Source organism: Lithobates pipiens, unplaced genomic scaffold, assembly GCF_037356315.1.
Source record: "Lithobates pipiens isolate NorthernLeopardFrog02 unplaced genomic scaffold, aLitPip1_a1.2 Scaffold_22, whole genome shotgun sequence".
Lineage (NCBI taxonomy): Eukaryota > Metazoa > Chordata > Amphibia > Anura > Ranidae > Lithobates > Lithobates pipiens.
The window spans coordinates 139,268,209-139,293,925 of record NW_027507784.1 but is presented as its reverse complement, the minus strand read 5'-3'; the positions used below and the strand labels follow the sequence as shown (position 1 = coordinate 139,293,925).

Sequence of the window (25,717 nt, the reverse complement as noted above, 5' to 3'; positions counted from 1 at the left end):
AGGGTGGTGGCAAAATTAGGTTTCGCCTAGGGTGTCAAAAATCCTTGCACCGGCCCTGGGTATACTATATGTATTTCTTGTTTTTTTTCTAATATTATGTATGTTCACATACAACATATGAAATTTCTGAAAGGTGACTTCAACATCAACCAATGAAGACACTTCTGTCACTTGGAGAAATCACGTGTACAAACAGATGGTGTGTTCATTGCATTTGAAACGCTGCTGTATGTATATTTCAAACTTCTGTCTGCAGTCTGCATCTTTTTTGACTGTATCCTTCTACCAGCATTGTTTGATGATTTGTAGTCAGTTCACCCAAAAACTTTTTTTTTTCATAAATTGTGAGTACACCAAAGGACATGTGACAATGCCCATTATTACAAAGAAGGCTAACATGCTGTGTGTGTTTCGCAAGGCACTTAATTTTTGATGGTATCATAAATGAAAAAAAAAAGAACTGGAATATAGTGCACCATAAGGCACATGTACTGTATTTAATCATTGATTGGGCAACACATATTAGATATTGCCACACAACTGAGTGAAAGGAACAATCCTAGACCCTTACTTATGGTTAACATCAATATGATGGGATGTAAAGGTTTTAAGAGCTGCCTATGGATAATTTTGGATATCGTAGTTTTCCGTAATTTTACACAGTTTTAATTTTAACATATTTACTAAATACAATTTCATCTTTTATATTTTACAAAAAAAATGCAACTACCTTTTTATCCTACAGGTCCTCTACTTTCAGAAAATATATATTATGTTGGGGTTTTATTTAAATATTAGGCCGAAAACATGGCGAAAGTGAAGTCAGTTGTATATATCAGACCCTGACTGTGACTTGACATACAGCCTTGGCACTTACTAGAAGGCCGCTTTGACGGCTGGCTCAGAGGTCTGTTCCTTTCTCACATTGCTGTGGTGTCATGACAGACACTGCATACTTCCCTCATGCTGGGCTCTGCGGCCCGGCTCCCAGCTTTTAATTGGACTAGCAGTGTCAACATACACTGAATGCTGAGGAGCCATCCCAGAAGATAAAGGCAGTTCTCCATGTGACAAGGGGTAGGGCATACTCCTAATCATAATTAAAATTTTTTCTAATAATTTAGCATGTCCTAGTGATGGAAGAATAGCGTTTAGGCAGCTGAGCTGACAATAAATAGACTGAGTGGAATGTACCCGACAGTAACATATCACCCATCCTATGTATCAGTCTTTCAATAAGTTGATTGTAATTGGGTACAGAATGTGCTAGGCACGTTTTGAATACCTTCATACTGTTCTTTGAAAGACTATTTATTTCCCTGTTATATTATCAACCAATGACACCCATACTAAGTTTTAGGTAGGATTAGTGTTCTACACCTTTAATAAATACAGTTGTGACTTTCTGAAGACTGATTTGGGCTGACTCCACACCTATGTACTGGTGGTAAACATGTACCACAATGTATAGTAATGCAATATAAATGTACATTGCCATTTTTTTTTTTTATTTGAACGCCAATGCACATATACAATATATAAAATGAACCTGGCTACAGTGCATGGAAACACACGGATGTTGTTGGGTGCGCTGAGTTGTCCAAAAATAGGAAAGGTGTGTTTAATGTATTAGGGCTCATTATAGACTCTTTAAAGATAATGAGCTGTCTTTACCTAATGCCCTTTAATGCAAAAAAAAGAAAAAAAAGAAATTTTAACACTCATGTAGGTTTAAAGCAGGGCTCTCCAAACCTTCTAAACAAAGGGCCAGTTTACTGGCCTTCAGACATTAGGGAGGCCAGACTGTGGTCATTGGGAGTAGTCAAATGTATGAGTCAAGTCATATAGTTAAAGGGTAACTTCAGTTTTGTGGGGAAAAAAAAAATCGCAAATAAAGAAAAAATAACATAGCATATACAACTGTGACACAAGTCATATTGTAATTAAATGTTATTAAAAATGACCTTTCTTTTTCAATCTGCACCTCTGTCATTTTCTGAAAATGCAATGCAATATGGCCGCCTGGAGGAGTTCTGTACACAGTGTGTGTACAGAAAGCCCCCCATAAACATAATTTCCTGCTTGTGTGATTGGCTCACCAATTTTCCCAGAAGTCTTCCTTAGATATAAGTCAGATTTCAGGAATCCCCTGCAACAAAAACATTTTTGGCGAGAGATAATTCCAATAGGAATTCATGTCAAAGGGATGCAGGCCCATCAGATTTCCTTGTTAGTGCCCTGCAGGTGCTCAGCTGATTGATAATTATGAAACCAGTCCTATTAGACTCACTTTCCCACACGGATACAGACAAACACACAGAGATTTCTTCTGAATAACAAATGGGAGGAATCTGCAACAAAATTTGTTAAAATCCCTGCAATGTACATTGATCACCCAGAGGGGAATGTTTTTTTCTCAACAAACGTGGAGTTACACTTTAAGTATGTAAATCAGATGATTCTAGTGATCAGTGGGGGTAAAACAAAATTACATAGCACCTGTGGCCAGTAGGAGGAGAAATAGTGTCCCATAATTGATATTGGTTGGAGGAATGGTGCCCCATCATTGGTGTCAATAGGAGGAATAGTACCCCATGATTCATATTAGTAGGAGTAATCATGCCCCATTGCTGGTGTCAGTGGGAGGAATTATCTCCCATTGTTGGTGTTAGTGGAAAAAATAGTGCCCCACTGTCAGTGGGATGAAAAATGCCTTATACCAGAGAGCGGAATAGTCCAACAAGGCCCCCATAGAGGCAAGCAAAGAACCACATCTGGGTCGCAGTTTGGAGACCACTGGTTTCCCATAATTCATGGCCTTTTATATGGATATATCGTAAAAATCAGAAAAACAGTATGTGCTAGTATACCATATACTCTGATATACAAGCAGCTTGCAAAAAGAACAGTATATATAGCTTTCAGTAAAATCTAAATGCAAATTGCAGTGCTAGATTTGAGGCTACCCAGTTGCAAACTAGATTTCCACCCAAGCTGTCCTCAATCCAACATTCAGCTGTGTCATTGCAACTACAGTATTGCTTAGACAATTAAAATGAAGGAAAGACACCGTCTACACACAAAAACTCCAGATGAATAACTCATCAGTTAGTAAGAACTCACAGCATAAAAGAGGTCATTATGCATGTGCTAGATCCACGTGGCCCAGATGTAAAGATCTTGAGTCCTCTATCCTCCACTGTTCCAGGATAACAGTTGTTGTGGATATTAGGTTCATTGGGCAGTGTTCCTGTGCTCATCTTTTTAACTCCATTTACTTCCAGCAGAACCTCAAATTTACTATCATGGGACAATCTACACCAATCCTCAACACCGAAAAGTAGGAGATGGGAAAGAATAGATGGTAACACCAAGGGTTTCATGGAATTTTACGTCCTGTGTAATATCCGGGAGCAACTTGTGAGACTGCACTGACTGTCATCTGCTTCTTAGATTTGTTTTCACCTTTCTGGCCCTGTGTTACCATCTATTCCTTCCCAGCTCTTGCTTTTCAGTGTTGGGGATTAGTCCAGATTTGAACTTTTTCAGTAAGTACATGATTCAAGTTATTACTGTAAGTTTACCTCAAAGTAAATTTTGACTTTCTTCCTGCTTATAAATGTTATGATTTCATTTAATTCAGATATGTTTAAGTACTGCTTTGAGTGAATGTATGTATATCAAGACTATGATTAGTATTTCTTTTTTAGCACTGCTGAGATAAACTCAGTTGGCCTTTGCTTTGCCTGTTCAAGTAAAGAAACAAGTTTGCTTTTGTGTAAAGCCTGTTACACACAATGAGAATATTGGACAAATAATCTTCCATTTTTTTTTTGCATGCTAGTCTTAATTTCGATATTGAAGAGGTTACTTAAATTCTCATACTACACAATACAACTTCAGAAGTGATGTAATGTATTGTATTGTACTTGTATTTTCAGATGCAAATTGTACTGATTAAATGAAAATCGTACGATCTAGTATTATACGAGAAATTTTTTCGTGTTTGCCCCTTCGGATAATTTAGAATGAACTGTTGTGATTAGTTCTCGAAAGCTGTGTACTAACAATCAGATTATGATACAATCGCTTTGAAAGCTATATTTTGCGTATAATTTTTTTGATCATGTGTACTAGGCTTACGATTTCACCTGATGTACTATGTGTAGAGTTGCAAGGATTTAGGGCACTGTTTGAGGCATGTTTGAATTGTCACTTGCCCTGACTTTATCCAGTATCTCCCAGTGACTATGTTTAATGCTTCTTTTTCATTTTTTGGGGTCACCACCTGGTGAGCAAGCCCTGGTTTCCTTTCCCTGTATTAACTTTAATTTGAACATATTTATCTATGTGAGTTGCTAACATTAAATAAGACATTTAGAACTGGCACCACTCACTTTAGATGTATTATGGGCCAGCTTGCTGTTTAAACATATACACATGGCCCAACAGCTCTATGTATTCTATAAAGAGGAGAGGAGAAGACACACAGGCAACCCTTGGCTGGCTTATTTACAAGAATACATCATTCTCCTTCAGAAAGTCCATTATTTTTATCCCTTTGATACTTGACCTATACGCATCCTCTGACAGAGAGGAGCAGTGAAGGACGGCCTTACACTTCTACTAGGCAAGAAGCAGCGTAATGAAATTATCCAATAAGTTGCCCCATTACCTTTTTTTTTTATTGAAAATTGTATGCCAAATGTTAAGATTAATTTCATAATGTGAAATGCATTCCCATATAGGGCTGAAAAAATTGTAAAAGACCAATGTTTCTCTTTAAAGTGTAATGTCCATTCTAAACTTTTGCACCAAGCGTGGAAGGATTAGCCTTCCTCTGCTATCCAGGTATCAACAGTTTTATCAGACAGTTGGTGAGGGCAAACTTCTATCAACAACACAGGCAGAAATAAAAACGCTTTTTTGTAGAGTTGGGGAGTTAGAACACCTGACAGCTTTTTACTGCTGTGTTATAAGTGTAGTATGTTTGCTTTCATGATTATTGCGGTCACAATTGCAACATGGCCTCATTAATAAATTTTTGCGGTTTGTTTCACAGAGTGCCACCCTTTTGCGTTTTTTATTGCTTTTTATTGCTGTCTGTGTCTCTTTTGCAGATTTCCCCTCATTTAATGTTTGTGGAAAATGTCGCTGGGACAGAAAATATGGAAACTATCTCTAATGAATCCTTGGCTTGCAGTAAGAACCCAATATGTACAGTCTTTAACTAAAAAAGAAAGTTTTTGCTGGACATTCAATTCAAGGTAATGATCCTTCTAAATATAGGTTTGCAGATAACATGTTACCTTAGGTCAGAGCAGGATCATCCGCAAGGCAATTTAGGTTTGCTGGATTTTCAAGGGGTAAAATCTTTACGCTCTTGCAGTAAACCAGGGGGATAGTGTAATTGGTTAAAGCTGTGCACCTGCCTGTCATTCCAGAGGGAAGGATACACTTGTAGGCAATTGACATCTGACGGGCTATGCCAATACAAACAATAAAGTGACTCTCCTGTACCTATTGTAATTCTTACCAATGTCAATTGAAGGGATGGGGACTAAACCTGCTATTTTGTCTAGCGCCCAAATTCTGCCTTACTAACTTTCTACCTTTGGTGAATTTGGACCTTGACATCCTTGAATGAATACATTAAAAAATCCCCAATAGGTATCTTTACTGGCCAATAACATATCTCTCAAATGAGGAAACATACCTACAGTAGATGGGTTTCAGTAAAACTTTATTGTTTTGACAGAATGGAATACAGGAAGACAATAAATTAACCACTCCACTGTCAGAGATTCCAGCTGCACCTTAGGTGAGTGGGACCACTGGTAGTGAATGATACGGTGTTCTTTGGTGCATTGGCCCATAACTTTGGACAGATAAATTAGGAGAGACTCTGTAGCCACCATTTTAGCAAAGGGTATTTTATTCTCATGTCTTTCATGTTACAATAATCCATGGCACGTTACACAGATGTGCTTGATGGAATTCTCCGCCAGCTTTGCCAGGGCGATAGCTCCTCTGTGATCTTTTGGTTTTCTTGAAATAATACCAGGGTTCATGGAAAGAAATGTCCCAATGGTGGAAAATAAAAAATCAATGGTGGGTGTATTGTACAGTATATATCTATAAAGTTGGTAATGGTGACCAGTTGCTGGTCTATGTACAGTTTCTATGCCTCCAGATCTTCTGAGACATACGTAGAACAGTGCTAAAAAGGGAAAATAAAGCAGAATGTTAGTTGGATTCTTATTAAAACAGTCAGCTGTAACTTTTTTTTGTTTTTAACAGAAAATGCTGTAGCATTTAATTATACAGGAGCTTACTCTATGTAACCATAAGCAAAATAATCCAATAGCTTGTAAAACACAAGCTCTGAATGCTACTGAATTCTGAAATTAATTTCAAGTAGACCATCTTAAACAGTGAACTTACTAGTAGTAAAGAATGACTGATAAACTTTTTAAAATCATCCTATAATGGAGCAGTATGAATTTTTTTGTAGGAAATACAAGGAAGAATTACATTGATATAAGTAGTGACTTCATTATTGATACATTGATTAAAAGGGATATTTAACATAAAAAGCTGTTTGCAAAAGATAATTCCATATATAAACATTTTAAATGGAATGTGTATTTATAGATTCCCAGATCTTTAAAGGACTGTGTATATGAAGACAAACCTACATTCCGTATAATATTTAGTTCTTTTAATAAATGTGAATAATTCAAAGCGATTATCTACATTAGCAGTTATTTCAGATATTAATTAATAAGGTTGAAGGGAAATTTCGAATTCGCTTAAAGCTTTTGCACAAACAATTGTCTTAGAAAAGATATAAAGACTATAGTAATCTAATGCATTAACATTTTCTAACTGAGCTTTATGTGACAGTAAAACAAGGAGGTATGTACAGTTGTAGCAGTTTTAGATTACAAATATGATTGTATTAGCAAAATGACTACTTACTGGAAAGGTTTTAGATGGACATGATGTGCTTTACAAAGGCTGTAAATGAAAAAAAAAAAGTTGTTATATCAAGCACCAATAGTGCAGAGTGAGATGAAAACGACATTTTGTTTATATGAAGAATGACCATTCCTTGATTTACCTTCATAGTTGATGCAGCCGTTGGAGTCTTCCTGTCCTGCCAGAAGGGCTTCTACTTCTTCCTCCTTCATCTTCTCACCTGTTGATGCATCAGAGATTGGGCATTATTGTCTACTCTATATTGTCCAGCAATCATCTCTGAGCACCTATAGCCAAGACAATGTGCATGCGTCTTACCCAATGTGGCCAGCACGTGACGAAGCTCAGCGCCCATAACTGTGCCATTGCCTTCCTTGTCAAAGACACGCAGACCCTCAACAAAGTCCTCAAAGGTGCCCTGGTCCTTGTTGTTGGCAACAGTCTGCAGCATAGGCAGGAACTGATCAAACTCAATCTTCTTGGCATTCATCTCTGTAAAAGTACAAAAGAAATGGGCATGAGTTCAGTTTGGAGACCTACAAAACACAGGGTGATTGATACACCACATGGCTGCATGAGGTTAAAAACTGATTTCTTTACATAGCTAATGACACATTAAGATGAAACACACATCATTTTTTATATTTCTTTGAAACACTCCGTACTTAGAAGTCTATTCTTCCTTTTAATAAGTGCATGTAAAAGCATCAGCCTATTTGTCCTGGTGGCCACTGTCATTGAGACACAAAGGTGCTGATTCACTCTAAGGAATCTCCTAAACAGGGTACAAACTGAAAATAATTACCAGATAGGTGTGTTAACCCGTCCCTACTCTATCCAAAACATACAAGATAAACATTGTCTATGCTCAAACTTTGCATTTTACTACTGGTTTTTATCTATGATACTACCAACTTTAACAAATTACTGGAACAAATATAGTTTGGGGTATTGCCCACAGCAACACCTCCCCCTCATATGTTATTTTTTTGGTGTAAGTTATGTAATTATTTTAAAATTTGTATAATTTTCTTCTCCTATATTACTACTTTTATAAAACCAGAAGCTAGAAGAATTTGTATAAGCCATTTATATGTAATCCTTGGAGACAGCACTTACCCTCATTAGATGGGTTGCCAAGGACTTTCTTGACCTCAGCATTTGTGGGGTTCTGTCCAAGAGCTCTCATGACATCAGCAACCTGGCCGTAGCTGATTTTGCTTTCACCTGTCCTGTCAAAGAGCAGGAAAGCCTCTTTGAAGTCTGTGAAAAGAAAAACATATATTTTTTTTATCAGTATGAACCCCCAGCATTTCAATATGAGGGAATAATGTAAATGACTTAAATAGATCCTGTGTAATGGAATACAATCTACACAAATGGACCTTAGACAAACCTCAACAAGTGTGTGTGGCCGGTAACCAACCAATTGCTATAAATTACTGCATGTAATTGGTTCGTAACCCATCAGTGTTTCCTCAAATTCAAAATTTGAAATGGTATGCAATCTCTCAGGACTGGAACTATTCTGGGAAATATAGTAGTGTGCAGGATTATGGAATTATGAAAAGTATGCAATGGGGCAAAAATAGTATAAAGTATTTTTTTTTAACAGTGGTGAAGAGGGCTTATTATCAGAATCTGTATTTCCAGGGCACAAAAGTCCCTAGCTATTTGTCTGATCTTTGATAAAACAGTTGTATATATTACATAATAAAATTAGGTAAAGAATGACCAATACCAAGAAAGGGGATTAAGAATGGGTTACAGTACAGAAAGCCATGTCTAGCAGTGAATTAGAAATTTGTGCCAGTTCAGCTCCTTTCCTGCCTGGGACACTTGAAACTCAGTTATTTTGAGTAACACAGAGGAGTTTCCAAATCAAGTCAGAGATGGTTTTACAGGCAGACTGTATAAAGCTGCTAATGTTAGCGAGAGGTCAGCACTCTTGTAACAGGATACCCCATGCCCTGTACTAATCTCATGGATGCACAGCCCTGTAACCCCTTCATTGCCAACATGCCCAGTAATTAGCATTCCTACTATAAGCACCTGTCACTAGAGAACATTTTGACACTGTCAGCATTTCCTTTCACAAGTACAACAAGCTCTACCAAAAGCTGCACCTGGCCAGCTTACTTTCAAAGAGCCCTATATATTACTACAATGTGGTGCCATTTATCTCATGTGTGGCATCCAGCCTACTGATAGAAGGACTGGTACTAATTAACAGAAGGTAAATTTAGGATCTCTAACATAATGTTGTGAAGCAAAACACAACAGGTTAAAATTACATATATTGGACTATAGGTTAGAGGGGAAAACGTTTGTGTGATTGCTAAATGGTATAGATAGCTTGTAACATCATTATCAGGTATAGGGGTTAATTTACTAAAACTGGAGCATGCAAAGTATGGATTAGCTCTGCGTAAAAAACAATCAGCTTCCAGTTTTTTTCATCAAAGCTTAATTCAACAAGGTTAAAGTGATTCGCTACTATGCACAATTGCAGATTTTGTACTCTCTAGTTTTATTTAATCAACCCCGTAGATTTTTGAATGGCTTAAACATTTTAATACATTGAACATAGTCATAAAAGATTGTAATTTTATCAAGCCAGAGTTGCTGCAGAAACACTTAGTGACAGAAATTGAATGCAGCAAGAGGAAATAACCAGTGTAGCCAATTTAATGCTAAAACTCCTACAACCCTCTGCTTTAACACAAGGAGAAATGCCACTCAACTGCTGCATCATAAACATTTTTACTTATGGGGCCTGAAATATCACACTTTAAATGTCAAACTATTTTATTCTACTGCAGTATCTTATATTTCTCACTTATAATATACTAACTGAGTGCTAGGGAAAAATAATATTTTTTCAAATATGTTACATAATAGAAAATGCAGTGCTATTAACTGATGCAAAATATGATTCACACTAGTTGGCTTACTAGTAACCCCAGAATAACCTCTTTGACTCAACTTGCCATGATGTGACCAGCTATCTATGGAGTACTCCTTGAGTTACAATCAATTGACCAAATTTGGAAAACCATTGCTGTAATGCACTTTTGTACTACTGGCTTACTCTACATGCTATAAAATATAAATAGGACTTTGAGGGTGCAATACTTTCATCAACAAATTTAGAGTTCAGCAGTGTTAAAGCAGTTACTACAGGGCTTATTTGGGATAGAGTTGTTGATGCACATAATTATCTCTTAAAAAAAATTATTGTATATGTATATCTAATGTTTTTTGAAAACCTCATTAGCAAATGTCTTTGTTGTGCACAAAGAAAGTTAATAAGCCCTAAGCTTATGACTGTGGGGGCACTTTCCAATGCCTATCTATTCACATTAAAATTAAATGAAAACACTTAAACCTGCTAACTTTTTTAATGTGTCCAGATACTGGGATACTAAAATTGGAGAGTGCAAAATCTGTTGCAGCTGTGCATGATAACCAATCAGCTTCTAACTTCAGCTTATGCAATAAGGGATTTCAGAAAAAAAACTTGAAGCTGATTGGTTTCTATGAAGAGATGCACTGGGATTTTGTATTCTCCAGTTTTAGTAAATCAACCTCACTGTGTAGGGTTGCCATGTTATGAAGTGGCAAAGTATTTAAGAAACTTGGTTAATACATTTCTGAACTGGGAAATGTGATTCTTGCTCAGAAAAAATTACAACCCAACACACGTGCCTAGTAGTCCAATAGGATAAAACACTACTGTAAAAATGGCATTAGAGAGATGGAATATCCATTTAAATAAATGTACACCCATGTAATTATATTTTGTGTAAATCTGGTGCAGTGTTAATAAAAACTTTGTTGAGCTTTAAATAGTACTTCCTCTAATTAAAATATGTAGCATTACATGTATGTATCATCATTCTGCAACAGCAGTATGCAACAGATTTACACATAAGCATTCTAATAAGCCTTTAATTACAATGACTATTTAATAGGCATCTACCGTATATTCTAGCATCCTTTGTAGAATCAATTATATTTATTTTACAACACATGTAAGATTGAAGTTTTAACTTCCGGTTATTTTTCAGCCTTTCTCTCAACTTACCTTCCTGCTGATCCTTACTGAACTCGATCTGTCAAAAGAAATCAGCCACAAAAACTATTGTTAAAGGCCTGTTGGTTTTTGAAATTCACAGCTTTCTGAGGTCCAAATAACAAATCCATGCACATGGGACTTGCAGGAAGCTGGGAACACAACAAGGCCGGTAATGAAGGATATGCCAAAATGCTATTCTCTCATTTATAATCCTTCTATGCAACTGTAAGTGGCCAATGTAAATCTTCCTCTCAAAGATGGAAAAAATACTACTAGACCTAGCCACTACCCACGTGGACTTCATAGGCGTTACTTCATTTCCAGCTCAATTTCACTTACCAGCAACCTCATCTGCAGAGAAAGACTGCAAGGTAAAAAAGAGAAAAACAAAAACTAGTATGGAAGCATATGCATTGACAGACATAACAACTATAGCAATGTAAATTACTAAATAACTATATCTATATGTTATTCCTAGGTATATCAAATAATGTTCATTCCTTTTTTGGCCTATCTATATTATATTAAACTTTGGCATGTGAACTCCATAACTAATAGTACAAGTTAATTATTCAAGTAAATACATTTATACATATACAGTGGTCTACTTCTATGGGCCTCTTCACAGGATTGGATATAAAATATAACTCAAAGACGGGCTATGCATTTGTGAAAAATGGGGAAGTGGGATTGCAGACAGAATTTGCAGTAGCATTTTCTTTTTAAATTATACTATTACATTTTTTTTTTAAATGTTTAAATAATGAATTAGGGACTTTGGGACTGATATATTATTATATTTCTATCTCTCATAAATTGAAAGAGATTACTTTTTTCTGTTATATAAAAAATAACAGATTTGTAATCTGTAGCTTGATTAGCAAAGGGATTTAAAATTATTGCCATAGGCACTGGGAAAGAAGTGCTTCTTTTTTACAAAATTTTTGTTTTCCCCAAATACTACTGCATAAAAGTAAAACAAGGAGCATAGTCTTCCAAGAAATGTCATCCAAGTGTTTATAAAATCCTAGTTGAAGTTACAAAGTACTAAAGTGTGCTAATAGCAAAATGTGCTATGACACCCACCATTTTGAGCTTAGGACGGGGCGACGAGCAGGGAGCTGAGACGATGTCCTGAGGAGGGCTCGAGCTTGTGGTCCTTCTACTGTGGCCAAGCTCTTCTTATTTATCTGGGGGCAGTGACACGACGGCCCAGCTCAGATGTCACAGGGGCTAGTAACCCCACCCTCTGGTGAGCTTTTGGCTTTCTTAGGGCAAAGGAAAAGGAGGGATCTCTTTCCAGTGTCACCAATTTGGAGGGCTATTTTTAGTAAGAAGTGGGTTAGACACGCTTTAATGAGTTTAAAACTTGTCAGCAGTCTTTCTGCAAGAAGGGGGAGATTTGCACAGGCTGGATATGTCAGTTTTGGGCTGTCTTTTATTTTTTCAGAGGGATACGTGTAGCCTATTTCTTCCTTATATCTTACAACTGTGTAAATAAAGCATGGACTCTAAAAATACCCCACACACTTGCTGCAAATTCCTGGCAAATATAGCCCAGCTTTTAGGATCTGTATTGCCTATTAACACCTAGATTACAGAGATTTAAATACAATTTACATTTTAATAAGCTTTGGAAAGCACACAAGAATGAATATATGGTTTTGCAATCCTCTTCCCATGCTTAGTGATATGAATAGAACGTTGAAAGCTGAATTTTGTATTTAGAATGTATACTCCAATGGGGCAAGAGCTGATACAAATGGTTCTGTGTATTTTATAACATGGTAATACCTTGGTGCTATAGATATATTTTCGAATATATAAATAGATTAGCTGTTTTTGAACTTTTGGATAAAACCTAAACTCTGTGTACAATGATTTCAGTTCCCTGTTCCTATGCATTTGCATCATTTAAAAATATTATAGGACATTGCTAGGTTGGGTGCTGCTAAGTAATACTAAGTAATATAAAATAGCTCTAGTCACCTACCAAATATGGAAAACAAAAATCCATTGTCATATAAGGACTGTAGAAGTTTTTGGAGAAGTCAGTAAGGGCACCATTTATACATTTACAATATTATACAGTGTGTCAAGCTCCTTATAATGAAACTTAATTTATAAATGTGATGCTAAGTATGCTTTCAGCCCTGAAGGTGGAGTTACACTTTGATATCAAGAAAGGATGGCTCATAGTTCTTTCAGCTTGCAAATGTTCCTGAACAGTTGCGTTTGTGTTTGGTGACATCTAGCGGCCGTCTTGCATAGAAAATCATATTATAAAGCCAAAGGTCTTAAAGGCTTTACTGTGTAATCATTGGAATTTGTCAGGGATAACCAAAGCCTGCTTATAATTCCAGAGTTTTTTTCAGTTACAGCAGTAATCTATTGTCCCTTATAAATAAAAAAATAAATAAAATAATATACAGCTAGATAGATATCTATATTGAAAGATATCTATCTATCGATATATATATATCAATAGATAGACAAAGAAGGACATTTACTAAAAGCTGTGCAGGCTACTACTGTAAAAGCTGTGTAGGCCAGTTTTCTACTAGTAAAAAATGGGGGAGATTTACTAAAAATGGGGCACCCAAAATCTGTATTAGCTGTGCATAGTAACCAATAAGCTTCTATCTTAGCTAGTTCAATTAAGCTTTGACAATAAGCCTAGGTTCACATTGATGTGATTTGGCATGTGATTTGACATGTCAAATCACATGCCAAATTGGCGGCAATTGTTGGCAATGGCATTTGTGGTTTCCCACCGATTTCCGAAAGTAGTTTCTGTACTACTTTTGGCGACTTCGGGGTGCGATTTGTATAGACATCTGTGCAGCAACCCACACAGATGTCTCTGAAATGCGAGTATGAAATCCCGCTGTCAGTGTGAACCTGGGCTTAAAGTGGTTGTAAACCCTTACAAACCACTTTGACCTATAGGTAAGCCTAGATTAAGGCTTACCTGTAGGTCCAAGAAATATCTCCTAAACCTACACTGTTTAGGAGATATTTACTAAAAGACAGCCACTGCTGTCAATGGCGCATGCGCCGTAGACAGCGGCGCACAGGCGCACTATCCCAGTTAGCAGTATGCCGCTGCTAACGGTGATATGCGGCTCCCGTCATCGCTGCTCTGGCGCTGTGAGTGGCCGGAGCAGCGATACCCGGAAGAGGATGGACACTCCGGACTACAGGGGACAGCGGTGACATTGCTGGCTCCCGTGTCAGGTAAGTGACACATAATGGGCTACTATGCGATGCATAGTAGCCCATTATGCTTTACCTTTGCAGGGAGACAAAGAAGAAGTAAATCCAGTGTATATGTATCATCATACTTCAGGGTTTACTTCCTCTTTAAACCTGGAAGCTGATTGGTTACTAAGTGCAGCAGCACCAGATTCTGTGTGCACCAGTTTTAGTAAATGTCCCCCATTGTGTAGAAAAGTGGAAAAAGTGCTGCAAAAATTAATAAGTTGAAAAATCAACAGAGTTCATAAAATGTTTAGTATTTAGAAGAACAGTTTTTTTTTTTAAATGTTCCTATTTTGTGTCTATTTAATGACACAAAATAGGAGACAATTACAATATTGAGATGAAAAGTAAAAACCTGCATTTTGCCTTTATGCAGCGTACTTTAAAAACATAATATTACTTATTATTTCTTAATGAACAACTGACAGAGGGTGGGTTTCTTACTGGGGTGAAGTAAACTTTAGTTGCTAATTATTCACTTCCTAAAACAGTTTTATTGATTGTAAAGTAAAAGACATTAAACAATGTACACACACTTTGAAAAAGATAAACAGAGCTCAGAATGTTTTCAATTTTAGTCTATACTAATGTTATATATGTACCCCTTTCCTGAAGATTACTGTTAATGAAAATGACCCCACCAGCCCATCTTCGTAGTGCGCACACACATTATGGCTCCATTCATTCCTATACAACAGGCTTATACTGCAGGACAGCAGGCATACAACTTATCCTTATGAATGAATGGGCCCGTGGCTATTTTTTGGAAGAAAGGCTGTGCAGTGCTGGGCAGGGCCACACAGTGGAGATCCCTAAAAGGTGGGGAATCTATTACAGGGAAAGTTTCACTTGTATTCATGTCATGTGTAAGGAGATATATGTAAAGGAGATAAAACTAATCATCTTGAATGAGATTTAAGTATTGTGAAGCCCATAAATATTTTTCAATGAAAATGCAGCTAATAATATAATGGCAAATAAAAAATAATAATAAAAAAACGGATAAATTGTTAAAGGGCTATAAGTGGTTACTTGAATAACAAAATCACAGGGCTAGAGTTATCGCAAGACATATAGAGATCAGATTTTTTTTATTTTTGTCAGCAATCCTTTGGGGAGGATTCCTTCACTTACTGTCCATGTAAAACCGGTATAAAAACTGGGGTAGCAGTTGTTACTGAGACAGGAAGGTACAAATACCAACAAAAACATTGTGACTAGTTATAACTTTTCCCTATTATATTAAAATCTGTTTTATTTGTATGCCCATTTATATTATGTCTTGACAGAAAGGGAGGGGATATCTCCCCAGTATCAATACAGACAGTAATAACAAACCTGAAAAAAAAATGATTCAAAATAAAATAAAACGTTTTTGGATCGATTTGGCTTTAAAGCAAGTCTAAAGGGAGTCTAATTATAAAAGCTGGTCTTGGTGTTTAAAATAGGCATTGAGACAAGCCATCTACACTACGTGAAATGCCACAGTTTCCTAAATCTAATGTACAAATGGCAGCTTTCACCCCAAAAGTTGCACCTCTGCCACCAACACATTGGCCAGAGAGGTGAAGCATGCCTATTTGCACTGTGGAAATATTATATATACAGCAAAGTGGTTTTAGGATATTCCAAGGAGCTTGGGAAGTAGGGGTAGTTTTGAAAAGTAGCAGGGGCATTCACATATCTGTCCTTTAACAATTATGTGTTTATGGTTTGTTATGTGTGATCTACGTCGGTTTGTTCTTTTGACATCTGCAATTTCATTAAAAGCAAAGAGTTAATTTATTGCTAGAGAGTGTTTTCCAATGTGACAGTACTTTCTTTGTACTTTAGACCATCTGTACTCCTTATAATCCCGGTGAAGACAGGGACTCTAGAATCTTTACGTAGTAGTTAGAGCAGTACATTATCAGTACCCATTCCCTTTACACAACAACTTAAGCAGCACAAGAGCAGACCCCTTCTTCTGACAGCTCTGCACTCAGTCTGTCCACCAACAGCTGGGACATCACGGTGTACCCAATACTGGCTTCTGATTAGCTGCTTTCAGTGCCAGTCAGAAGCAGGGGGTGAGAAAATGGTGATGTCTTGGCTGTCAGTAGACAAACTGAATATAGAGCTGTAGGATAGAAAGGGAGCTGCTTGTGTGCTCACAATGCTGCTTAGAGTGTTCTACCTTTTTTAAGAAAGGGTAAAGGAAATTTATAAAAATTGTGCTCTTGAGCATGAGTTTGCCCCAACAAATGCCAACCTTGTCAGAAAGATCAACGAAGGTAAGTGCAGGCTCCTTTTTTTGCCTGCTTCTTAGATCTGTTTTTTTATATTTATTATCCACTAAGTTTGGCTTAGTTTTGGAACAGAGTTGCCAGTCCACCCACTGTAAAGATGTAGAAAAATTACACAAAGCAGTCATTTACTTGGGGTGATTTACTAAAGGAGGATATTTGGCCCTTAGCCAAGTGTGCCTCAATCATGTGCACATCATTGAAAGAAATATAAGCCTATATAATCTAATTCTAACCATGGACCCCTGTATGGGTAAAGACTGCTAGGCTGAATTTCCTGTTTTATTCACTGACTTTCCTACATCTAATAAGGTCTCCAGTCCCTTCAGTAAAAAGATTGCACCTATGCTACCTGCCAAATGGAATCCTGCTCCATTCTTTGTAAAATACATTTAGGAGTCACCCTTATATGGGTACCTATCGTACCTGGAAAGTAAAGGTGCCCATAAACATTAGATCACAGTGAAAACAGACAGCCTAAACAGCTTGATATGAAGGCAATCCAATGTCTATGAGGGCACTCTTGCTGAACAAGGCTTGAAAGAAGCAACCAGACAAGCTGAACTGTTTTACCCAATAATTCATCACTAACGATGTCTGCAACATACCTCCCCAACACCTTAACTGGTTTAAGCACAAATGGTTGTGTTCAAGTGGAGTTCCACCCAAAAATGGAGCTTTCGCTTTAAGGGAAGGTGACGCCCTGACATGCCATATTTGGCATGTCATTTTTTTGGGGGGGGAGCGCAAACCCTCTTTTTGAGGGTTCCAGCTCCCACTTCCTCCTGGCGCACCTGCGGCACTGGAAGGAAGATCACCTCTTCCCCCTCCCTCTCGGCAATCATCTGGGACACGTCACAGGTCCCAGATGTGGAGAGTGGAGAGAAGTGACTGTCAGTCTCCACTCTCTGGTCTTCCCCTCCAGTCCACTGGAGCTCTGGGCTTCAGAGGGGGGAAGTGCAGCTGGCTTAACCCCTCAGCATGGGGCTGCGAGAGCCAGCTATCAATCAGGCAGCTGGGTGACAATATGGTCGGGATTCTGCCAGAAACTGAAGTGGCTCTGTGATGTCAGCTGACAGAAGGCAATAGCTTGCTATAAGCTAACTCTGGGTGACAGGAGAGCAAAAGTATGTGAACTCCTGTGACTCAGACGAGAAGTACAGCCAAAAAAAGCTTTAGCCATGTTTCTCTTTTAAATAAAGACAAGCATTTTGTTTGAGAAGGTATGATCGTAGAGGAAGCAAAGATACGGTTCTTCCATTTCCCTGTCCATCTGCTTCTGAAACTGTCTGGTGTATTTTGTAAAGCAAAAACATATTTGACTTCTATTAGCAGACCTAAAGGAAGTAGACTGTGGAGACTGGGGGAAGGCAGTACTAAAAGAAAGGAAAAGGTATAGGTTGGCACAACAAATACTGTGTTTGAAGAGAGAAAAGGAAAGTCATATTCTAGGGCAGCCAATCTCAACTAGTTCTGTGGAACCTCAGGATTATACCAGAGGTTGCTAGGGGTTCCTTGGGGTGGGAGTGATTACCTTTCATTTGATGGTGTCTGCATGGTTCCAGGACCAACACCACTTGGCAAAGCTGGGAGCATGTCCCCAATTATGTTTATAGATGTGGCATTCTGACCACCACTGTAGGGGTTACATTATTTCTATTGACCACTGATGTAAACAGCATTTTTGCCATTGACCTCAAATTATTTGGTTTTGGTAAGAGTTCCCTAAGACCTAAAAATTACTCTGGGGTAAAAAGTTGAGAAATGCTTTTATAGGGCATGGGCTGATCAAAGTTTCTCCTATGTATTTCAGGTCACAAATTACAGTGCTTTCTAGACTTTACATGCCTACTAACTTTCTGAGACGAGAAAGAGGGATACCTTTTAGTACAGAGAATGCAGATGACACACCTCTGTCACACCCCCCGTTACACAGACCACAAACAAGTGCTTTTATCATTCTGACTTTTCTTTTATACTGGATAGAAGATTATAATAACTTTTTTAAATAGTTAAATAGTAAATTTTTTATAGCAGTCTAAACATCAGATTAAACAAGAGGGACAGCTGGGGAGGAAAGAGGGACAGAGGGATTTGGTTTCAAAAGGTAAACTATTCCTCCAAATGAAGGGCAGATTGGAGCTCTAACTACCCCAGCTCATGATTTCAAACACAGCCCATGCAAATTGCAGATGAAGCCTACAAAATGGTAGCTTGCATAACACTTCAGAATGTATTAATGTGCTTTCCCTTTAAAAGCAGTAAAGAGGAAACATGACTTGTTCTACCCTAGTTTATTACCCTTTTCCTGAAATGCCCCAGCCCTGTTGAAACTGCAGTTGTCATGAGAAGCGTGCAATCTGCTTATGGACACTTACAATTTACATTGTAGAGAAAGCACAGTATAAGCCCATTCTAATTATTTAATACTTTCAACATCTTTGGGTAAAGATCGGAATATTTAAACCCCTCCCAAGTGCTCTGTGAAAAATCTTGCCCCATAGTAATAAGCACCAACAAAGGAGGTCTAATTATTCTGATACGCCTGTCAAGTAGAATTGTGTCTAGGGGCACGTTTACGTAAATTATATATTTTTTAACTGGTCAAAATGATATTTTTCTGCATATGTATTTTTTACTGTTTTTTACAGAGACTCTGGGGTTGATTTTATAAAGGCAGCAAGCCAGTTTTTGTGCAAGGGAATTTTCCCTTTGGTTTCAGCATCCAATCATGTGCAAGCAAAAATGCAGTTTTCATTCCTTGAACATGATTGGCTATTCTTTGGGAAGTGAATTTGCACCACATTCACTGAGCAAAGTGAACTACCTATATGCCTTTAGTAAATCATTCCCATTGATAGATTCTAACAGAAGCATCCATTGCTGCCCCAGCTGTTTTACTCTAGGTTCTGAAAAAGCTAAAATTCACCTCCTTATATTTTTATGGAGAACATCAGTCAGGAAAATTAGTATTTATTAAAAGAATATGGCAACTGATGAAGTGTAAAAACTAAAACAGTGAGAAAACATTTCAAGCAACTTGACCTTTTCCTTTATAACTGCTTCTGTTGTTACTGCATTGAAAAGCATGCCATTTCCACATACTAAGATAATCTCTACATGTATTTATAAAATATAAGACATATTGCTAGTCTGTCAATGCATTGCTCAATACAAGTCTTAATTATTTATCTACTGGTACCAGCCTTGCAGGGTTCCATCAGCACATGATGATCTGGTAAATGAGACATTTTTAAGTTTTCACATATGCAAACACATCAATCACTATTTTAAACTTAAATATTTTAACACTTCAAACTTGTCATGCTGTAAAAAGCACACACATCTAATAAATAGACAAAAACACTATTAACATGAAAATCAAATAAGTACTTTCCTGGATCAAATCAAAGTATGCACCAAACCAGAACCCTAAATATTAAAATGTCATCCACTATGAATGAATTCCCATTATCCTGGGTACCAGTGCTTCCCAGAGACCAAGAGAGTTCAAAGACTAGAGCTATAGGCAGAGTTTTTACAAATGAGAGCGTGCAGTCAATTAATAAGCATTACAATAATGCGTGTTTTTATTAATTTTCTAATTGTAGAAAAAAACATGCATTAGTAAAAATAGAAATACATGTCATTTACACCCTAATTAGCAAAGAGTGATGGTTTTTAGGGTAGCAACACATAGCAACCAATGAAAATAAACCATGTCATAGTCTGACTTTAGCAGAGTGGATTCTGCTTGGTTGCAGTTAAAGTGTATGCATAGCCTAATACATTTTTTTTTTGTTTTGGATAGGATAAGGTAGGGTTAAAACCCATGTTAGTTTATTTTGCTCTATTGGCCTGTTAAGGAGACTGTCTTTCATATCCTGCCCCTAAAATGCAGAACTCCTCTACAAAATGAGAAGAATGCCTGTTTTAGACAGCTGTAAGCAAAACAGGTGTCCTATTGGAAGAAATACCATCCTCCCTTGTTCTGGTTCATCACTTTCTGTGACAATCAGTAACAATGGTTACCAGGACAAACAAAGGGTAAATCTACTCAGCTGGGGCACAGATATTAAAATCAGCTTGACAGTGGCTCTAACCATTCCATGTTCTATCCAAAAGTAAATGAAGACTGTTTTTTTTTTTTTTGTATACCTTTGCTTTATAAAATGACACTTTTTACTGAATAGGGCTGGTATATGTTCTGAACTCAAGTCTAATAAGTTCTTTTAAATCATGGTTATTTTTCTTTTCTATACCCTGTTGTATATAAATGCCCGTTTATTAAACAGTATTACTTGTATTTCCAGTAGATGGCAGTATATTCCAATTGAGTTCTTCAGTATATCTCTCTCTCTCTCTCTCTTTCTCTGTTGGACTCATCAAAAAACATTAATAACCATTTTTCGTGTGACAACCTTAAGGTTTATTTACCAGTTGTCACTAGTATCTGGCCAGCCCATAGATATTCTGTCATTAACGTTTATCAGAATTAGAGTTTTGAAAAAGCACTAAAAGCAGCAATAGGACAGTAGCACTAAGCAAAAAGTGCCACTAGGTGGCGACCTCTGCATACTCTGTGCACTTCAAGCTCTTCAGTTTAATTGAATCTCAAAGCTATTAGTTGAAGTAGAGCCCTAACTGTAGTAACAGCTGCTAAATGACAATACATATAAACATTGATGTTTTATTAGACTCTGAAGTATTTTAATGTATCAGTGAACTCATACCCTTTGTAATTTGGAAGAATGATGTTATTTCACGTTCCCTGAAAGGATACCCTTGATGCCTAATTAAGATCTTCATCACTACTGCAATGCACAGTATACTCTGCTATGGATTGTAACCACTACATTAGGTGTTTAGGGGGAAATGTATAACTAGGAATAGAATATTAACAGAATTCTATTATATTGTGGACAAACTAACGTATTTAATAAAGTCTGGTATTTTTTTTTATGTTTGTACATGTGTGCATAGCGTTGCGCTTTTTTTTAGGTGCGCTGGACAGGTGCATTGTCATGCGACAACCTGCGTTTCCTTTTTTGCATTGAAATGCGTTTTGACAGGCGCTGACACATATTTAAATGCAGTTTTGAGTATAAGATTTGGAGTAGATAAGGTTAACAGCCATTGACCAAGACTTTTTGATTCCTAATCATAAGAATATCAACAAACTATTGATGCAATAAACAGTCCTTATTCCAGGAATTTTTTTTTCCTTTTTTTATGATTTATAAATTTTTTCCTGGAATAAGGACTGTTTATTGCATCAAGAGGTTGTTGATACTCTTATGATTAGTATGTCATGTTAAACTTTTCCGCGACTCTGCTCTTGGTTATACAAATTTTTTGTGATATCGCACATAAGAGTATCTGCTTTTTTCAGAATTTTTCTGAATTTTTCTCCCTTTATATATTTTAGCTTGTTGATTCCTTTTGCTAATATATCAAAAAATGCAAGTTATATGCGTTTTGAAGCGCTCTCATTGACTTCTAGGGGCTTCCCAATGCACTAAAATGCATAAAATATGAACATTTCAAATGTATTAAAAGGCACTTCACTGGAGTGCTAAGATAAGAGCAGGAACTATGGGGGAGATTTACTAAAACTGGAGAGTGCAAAATCTGGTGCAGCTCTGCATAGAAACCAATCAGCTTTCAGTTTTTTGGGGGGTTTTTTTGGTCAAAGCTTAATTGAACAAGCAGAAGTTAGAAGCTGATTGGCTACCATGCACAGCTGCATCAGATTTTGCACGCTGCAGTCTTAGTAAATCAACTCCTGTGTTTATTACAGGGAAATTGTTTTAGCGAATTAAAGTTCAACAATGTAAATGGGCCCTCATTGGTGCACAGTAAATGTATATTTTTTAAATAAAGCTACTTACCTACACTAAAGTTCCATTGGTATGAACAAAAAAAACATGCAGTGCCTATGCTGTCAGTACAAGCCAATGAGATTCCAGCTGTATTTTTCTAGGGTTGCCTGAGAATCCTATTGGTTGCTATGGGCAACACTATTTCCTTTGCTCAAAGTTTAACAAACCATGGCACTTTAAGAAACACTTTAAGGACACTTTATGGAAATGCTTTGGTTATATGTTTCAAGTTACTGCAACAAAGATTACACTTATTTGTAAACATACATAGATCACATTCCATTTACTAAGTGACAGCCAAAACAAAATGTCCTCATAAGCATTGCTCCTTCACATTGCTATGCAAGTAGAAACCAAGATCAGTTTTATACAGTAACATCTCATGTGCAATAAAGTATTTGTAGAGTGGGACATTGATCCTAAGTCACAGAAATGCACACAATGCTATGCACAGGATAAAAAGTTACATTGTAAAACCCTATAATTAAAAAAAAGGGAGTTTCTGTCCTATCCACACTCAGCACCAATTGTGAAGCCTCCATTCAGGCAGAAGCCAAGCCTTATTCGTCCATATAAGGGCATCCTCTTTCTGATCCGCATTTATAGACCAATTGGAAGGCAGCTAGGTGGAGGAGGAGCCTGTGTGATTCCCTGGGTAGCTGGCTAACCTGCTACCTGTCAATCCACTGTCATAGCATTGCAAGGAGCAAGCTGAGAACACAAGCACACTGCAAACCACATCCATTAACAGCACAACACTGGCAATAGAGAAGTTGTTGGTGTTGTCACTGGAAAGCTCATAGCCCCTAGCAAGTATAAAATGTAGCTATGCCATTATCCTGTCCTGCATTGATTTGCTTCAGTATGGCTTAGCTATTGTAAAGTGGTAAGTAAATGCTTATGCAGCTCAGTTATAACTGTTTCTCTTATATGTAGCACATTATGCTTGCACTATTAGCTCAATTGAAGTATAAAAACACATCCCCCCTCCCAATATGTGTGATGACACCTGATGGTGATCTGAAGCTGCCCATACACTATACAGTCATATCAGAGACCTCTTTTCGATCTATCACCAACTATGAAATGTAATGAATGGGTACACGTTCAATAGATTGTATAGGTATGCGTTTATATTGCATATGTTAGTTAAATCTAAAGAAGATTGTACAGACATCTGATTGTATAGTGTATGGCTAGCTTTAGATCACCTTGTGGTGTCATGACACCCATTGGAGATGTCTTTTTTTTTTTCTTTTTTAGCTATTCATAAAAGAGACAAAAATGATCATATTCCTAAACAATCTATTCAATTTGTATCCAATCAGACACTACATAATTGATGGTAGATCTAAAGTAGATTTTACAATTAGATTGTATAGAGTATGACAAGCTGAAAACATAAAATGCTTGTGTTCTGGTAAATGTTGTGAGCTGTTTGCATATGGAATAGAGTAATTGACATTAAATAAAAATCTGACACCAATAAATCCATAAGATGCAGCCATACAGCCAGTTTGCAGCATAAATGACTTCTGGTGTTAGGAGGGGATGATCTCCAAAAAAAAAAAAAGAAATGCCACTTTCTGTCCTCTCTAAGGAGGAAAAAGGGGGCATAGCAGGGTCCCCCCTAAGTCTCCCTGAGTTTCCAGCGACTACACACATAACATCTCATTGAAGCCCTGTTACCTTGACACTGGACGGATCAAATGCTGGTTCTTTGGGTTTGACAGGTTCTGGGGCTGGTGCTGGTGCCGGTGCTGGGGCAGCAGCTGCTGCTGGTTTCTTCACATCCTTCTTAGGTGCCATTGTACTTTAGTGTTATTGGAGCAAACAAGGATCCAGAGAGAAACAAGCAAACCCTAAGTGTTGTAGGTAAGATCAGGACGATCCTCAGCCCAGTGCCTAGATGTGGAACCCAATGTGTTTTTCACTATTAGGGCATATTTATATTTCGCTTAGTACCTAACACAATCTGCACACATGCTGCTGGATTGGACAGTTCCCCAGGCAAGGAGGATGTCATCAGGACTAAGACTATAAATGGAATATAAGGGGTCAGGGCTACATCAAGCCACGGGACTTCTATTTTTTTCAGCCTGCCTGGATTTTTGGGATATGTGTAAAGGACAAACACACATGAATAAGCTGCCTGGAAAGCCCTTGTTGACATCTACACATATAGCTGCAAGTGGGGTCTTTGGATTGGAATTTTGTGTTGTTGCTCAACAGTAAATCACACAATGTCATAAAAAGTCTCATACATTCCAAGTTCTGGCAGCCTGTGGGATTTCAGGCTGGAATTTATTTTCAAAGCAATGGGGTACAGAAAAGTGTTCACCCCACCCCCCCCCCCCAACCCCCACCCTATTCTCTTCCTTTCATTTGAGGAAAAGTGTTGATCAAGCAGTGTGCAGCCCAAGGGTTTAAAAATAAAAGCAGACGTATATGGCAAGTCGTCCTTGTCACCTCCTCCTGTTTCAGAGAGAATGTACTGTACGCACAGGCCCCCCATCCTGGCTGCTTTTGTATATTAATTACATTTTGAAGCCTGGCTAACGTTCCTTATGGCTGATCCGAGAGGATGAGCTTCACATTCACAATGCCAGGCATGGAGGAGACACTGAGCCATGGAAATTATTCTATATGTAGATCTGTCTATTCCACTATTCCAGGCAAGAGCCTTCCTCAATCAGCAGATAGGTGTGCTTGTGTGTCAGACCTTTCATTGTCTGTCTGTGTCATACATGTTCAGATACACACAGCATGTATGTCATGTGTTCTACAGCTTATCTACTCCTATTAGTATTCACAAATATACTACACTTTTATGTCATCATAAGCTGTAAGTAGTGTCATTTACTTTACTGGACATATAGACATAAATCTATATATCCATCTAATTTATCTCCCATCTATCTTTCTTTTGTCTATCCATCTATCTGGATCCCCAGTCCCATCTAAGTATATGTCTATATATATGTAATTTATTTTCTTTCTCTTTTTCTTCAATCCATCCTCATCCATATTATCAAATGTAGAGAGAGATGTACACTGATAAATAGATATGGATGAGGCTGGATAGATAGATAAATGTAGAGATGTACATTGATCAATTATCTATCTATCTACCTATCTATATCTCTCACTTACAGTATCTATCTATCTATCTATCTATCTATCTATCTATCTATCTATCTATCTATCTATCTATCTATCTATTCAATCCA

The 25,717-nt window shown here is 37.4% G+C and overlaps 1 protein-coding gene across 2 annotated transcripts; it reads right to left on the bottom strand.

The window, feature by feature from the left end:
* Nucleotides 1-5,726: 5,726 nt before the first annotated feature.
* MYL1 (myosin light chain 1) lies at nt 5,727-24,425 on the bottom strand. 2 transcript variants are annotated; one of them, XM_077448356.1, is made up of 7 exons: nt 24,177-24,425; nt 11,069-11,096; nt 8,101-8,244; nt 7,300-7,473; nt 7,124-7,201; nt 6,982-7,020; nt 5,727-6,220 (listed from the first exon to the last, which is right to left on the bottom strand). In XM_077448356.1, the coding sequence occupies exons 1-6, from the start codon at nt 24,294-24,296 to the stop codon at nt 6,992-6,994; spliced, it is 573 nt and encodes a 190-aa protein (XP_077304482.1). In that variant the 5' UTR covers nt 24,297-24,425; the 3' UTR covers nt 5,727-6,220; nt 6,982-6,991. The 2 variants fall into 2 exon arrangements, with proteins under 2 accessions (XP_077304482.1, XP_077304483.1); XM_077448357.1 differs by lacking the exons at nt 11,069-11,096; nt 24,177-24,425 and adding exons at nt 11,399-11,423; nt 12,146-12,285.
* Between the last annotated feature and the right edge of the window lie 1,292 nt (nt 24,426-25,717).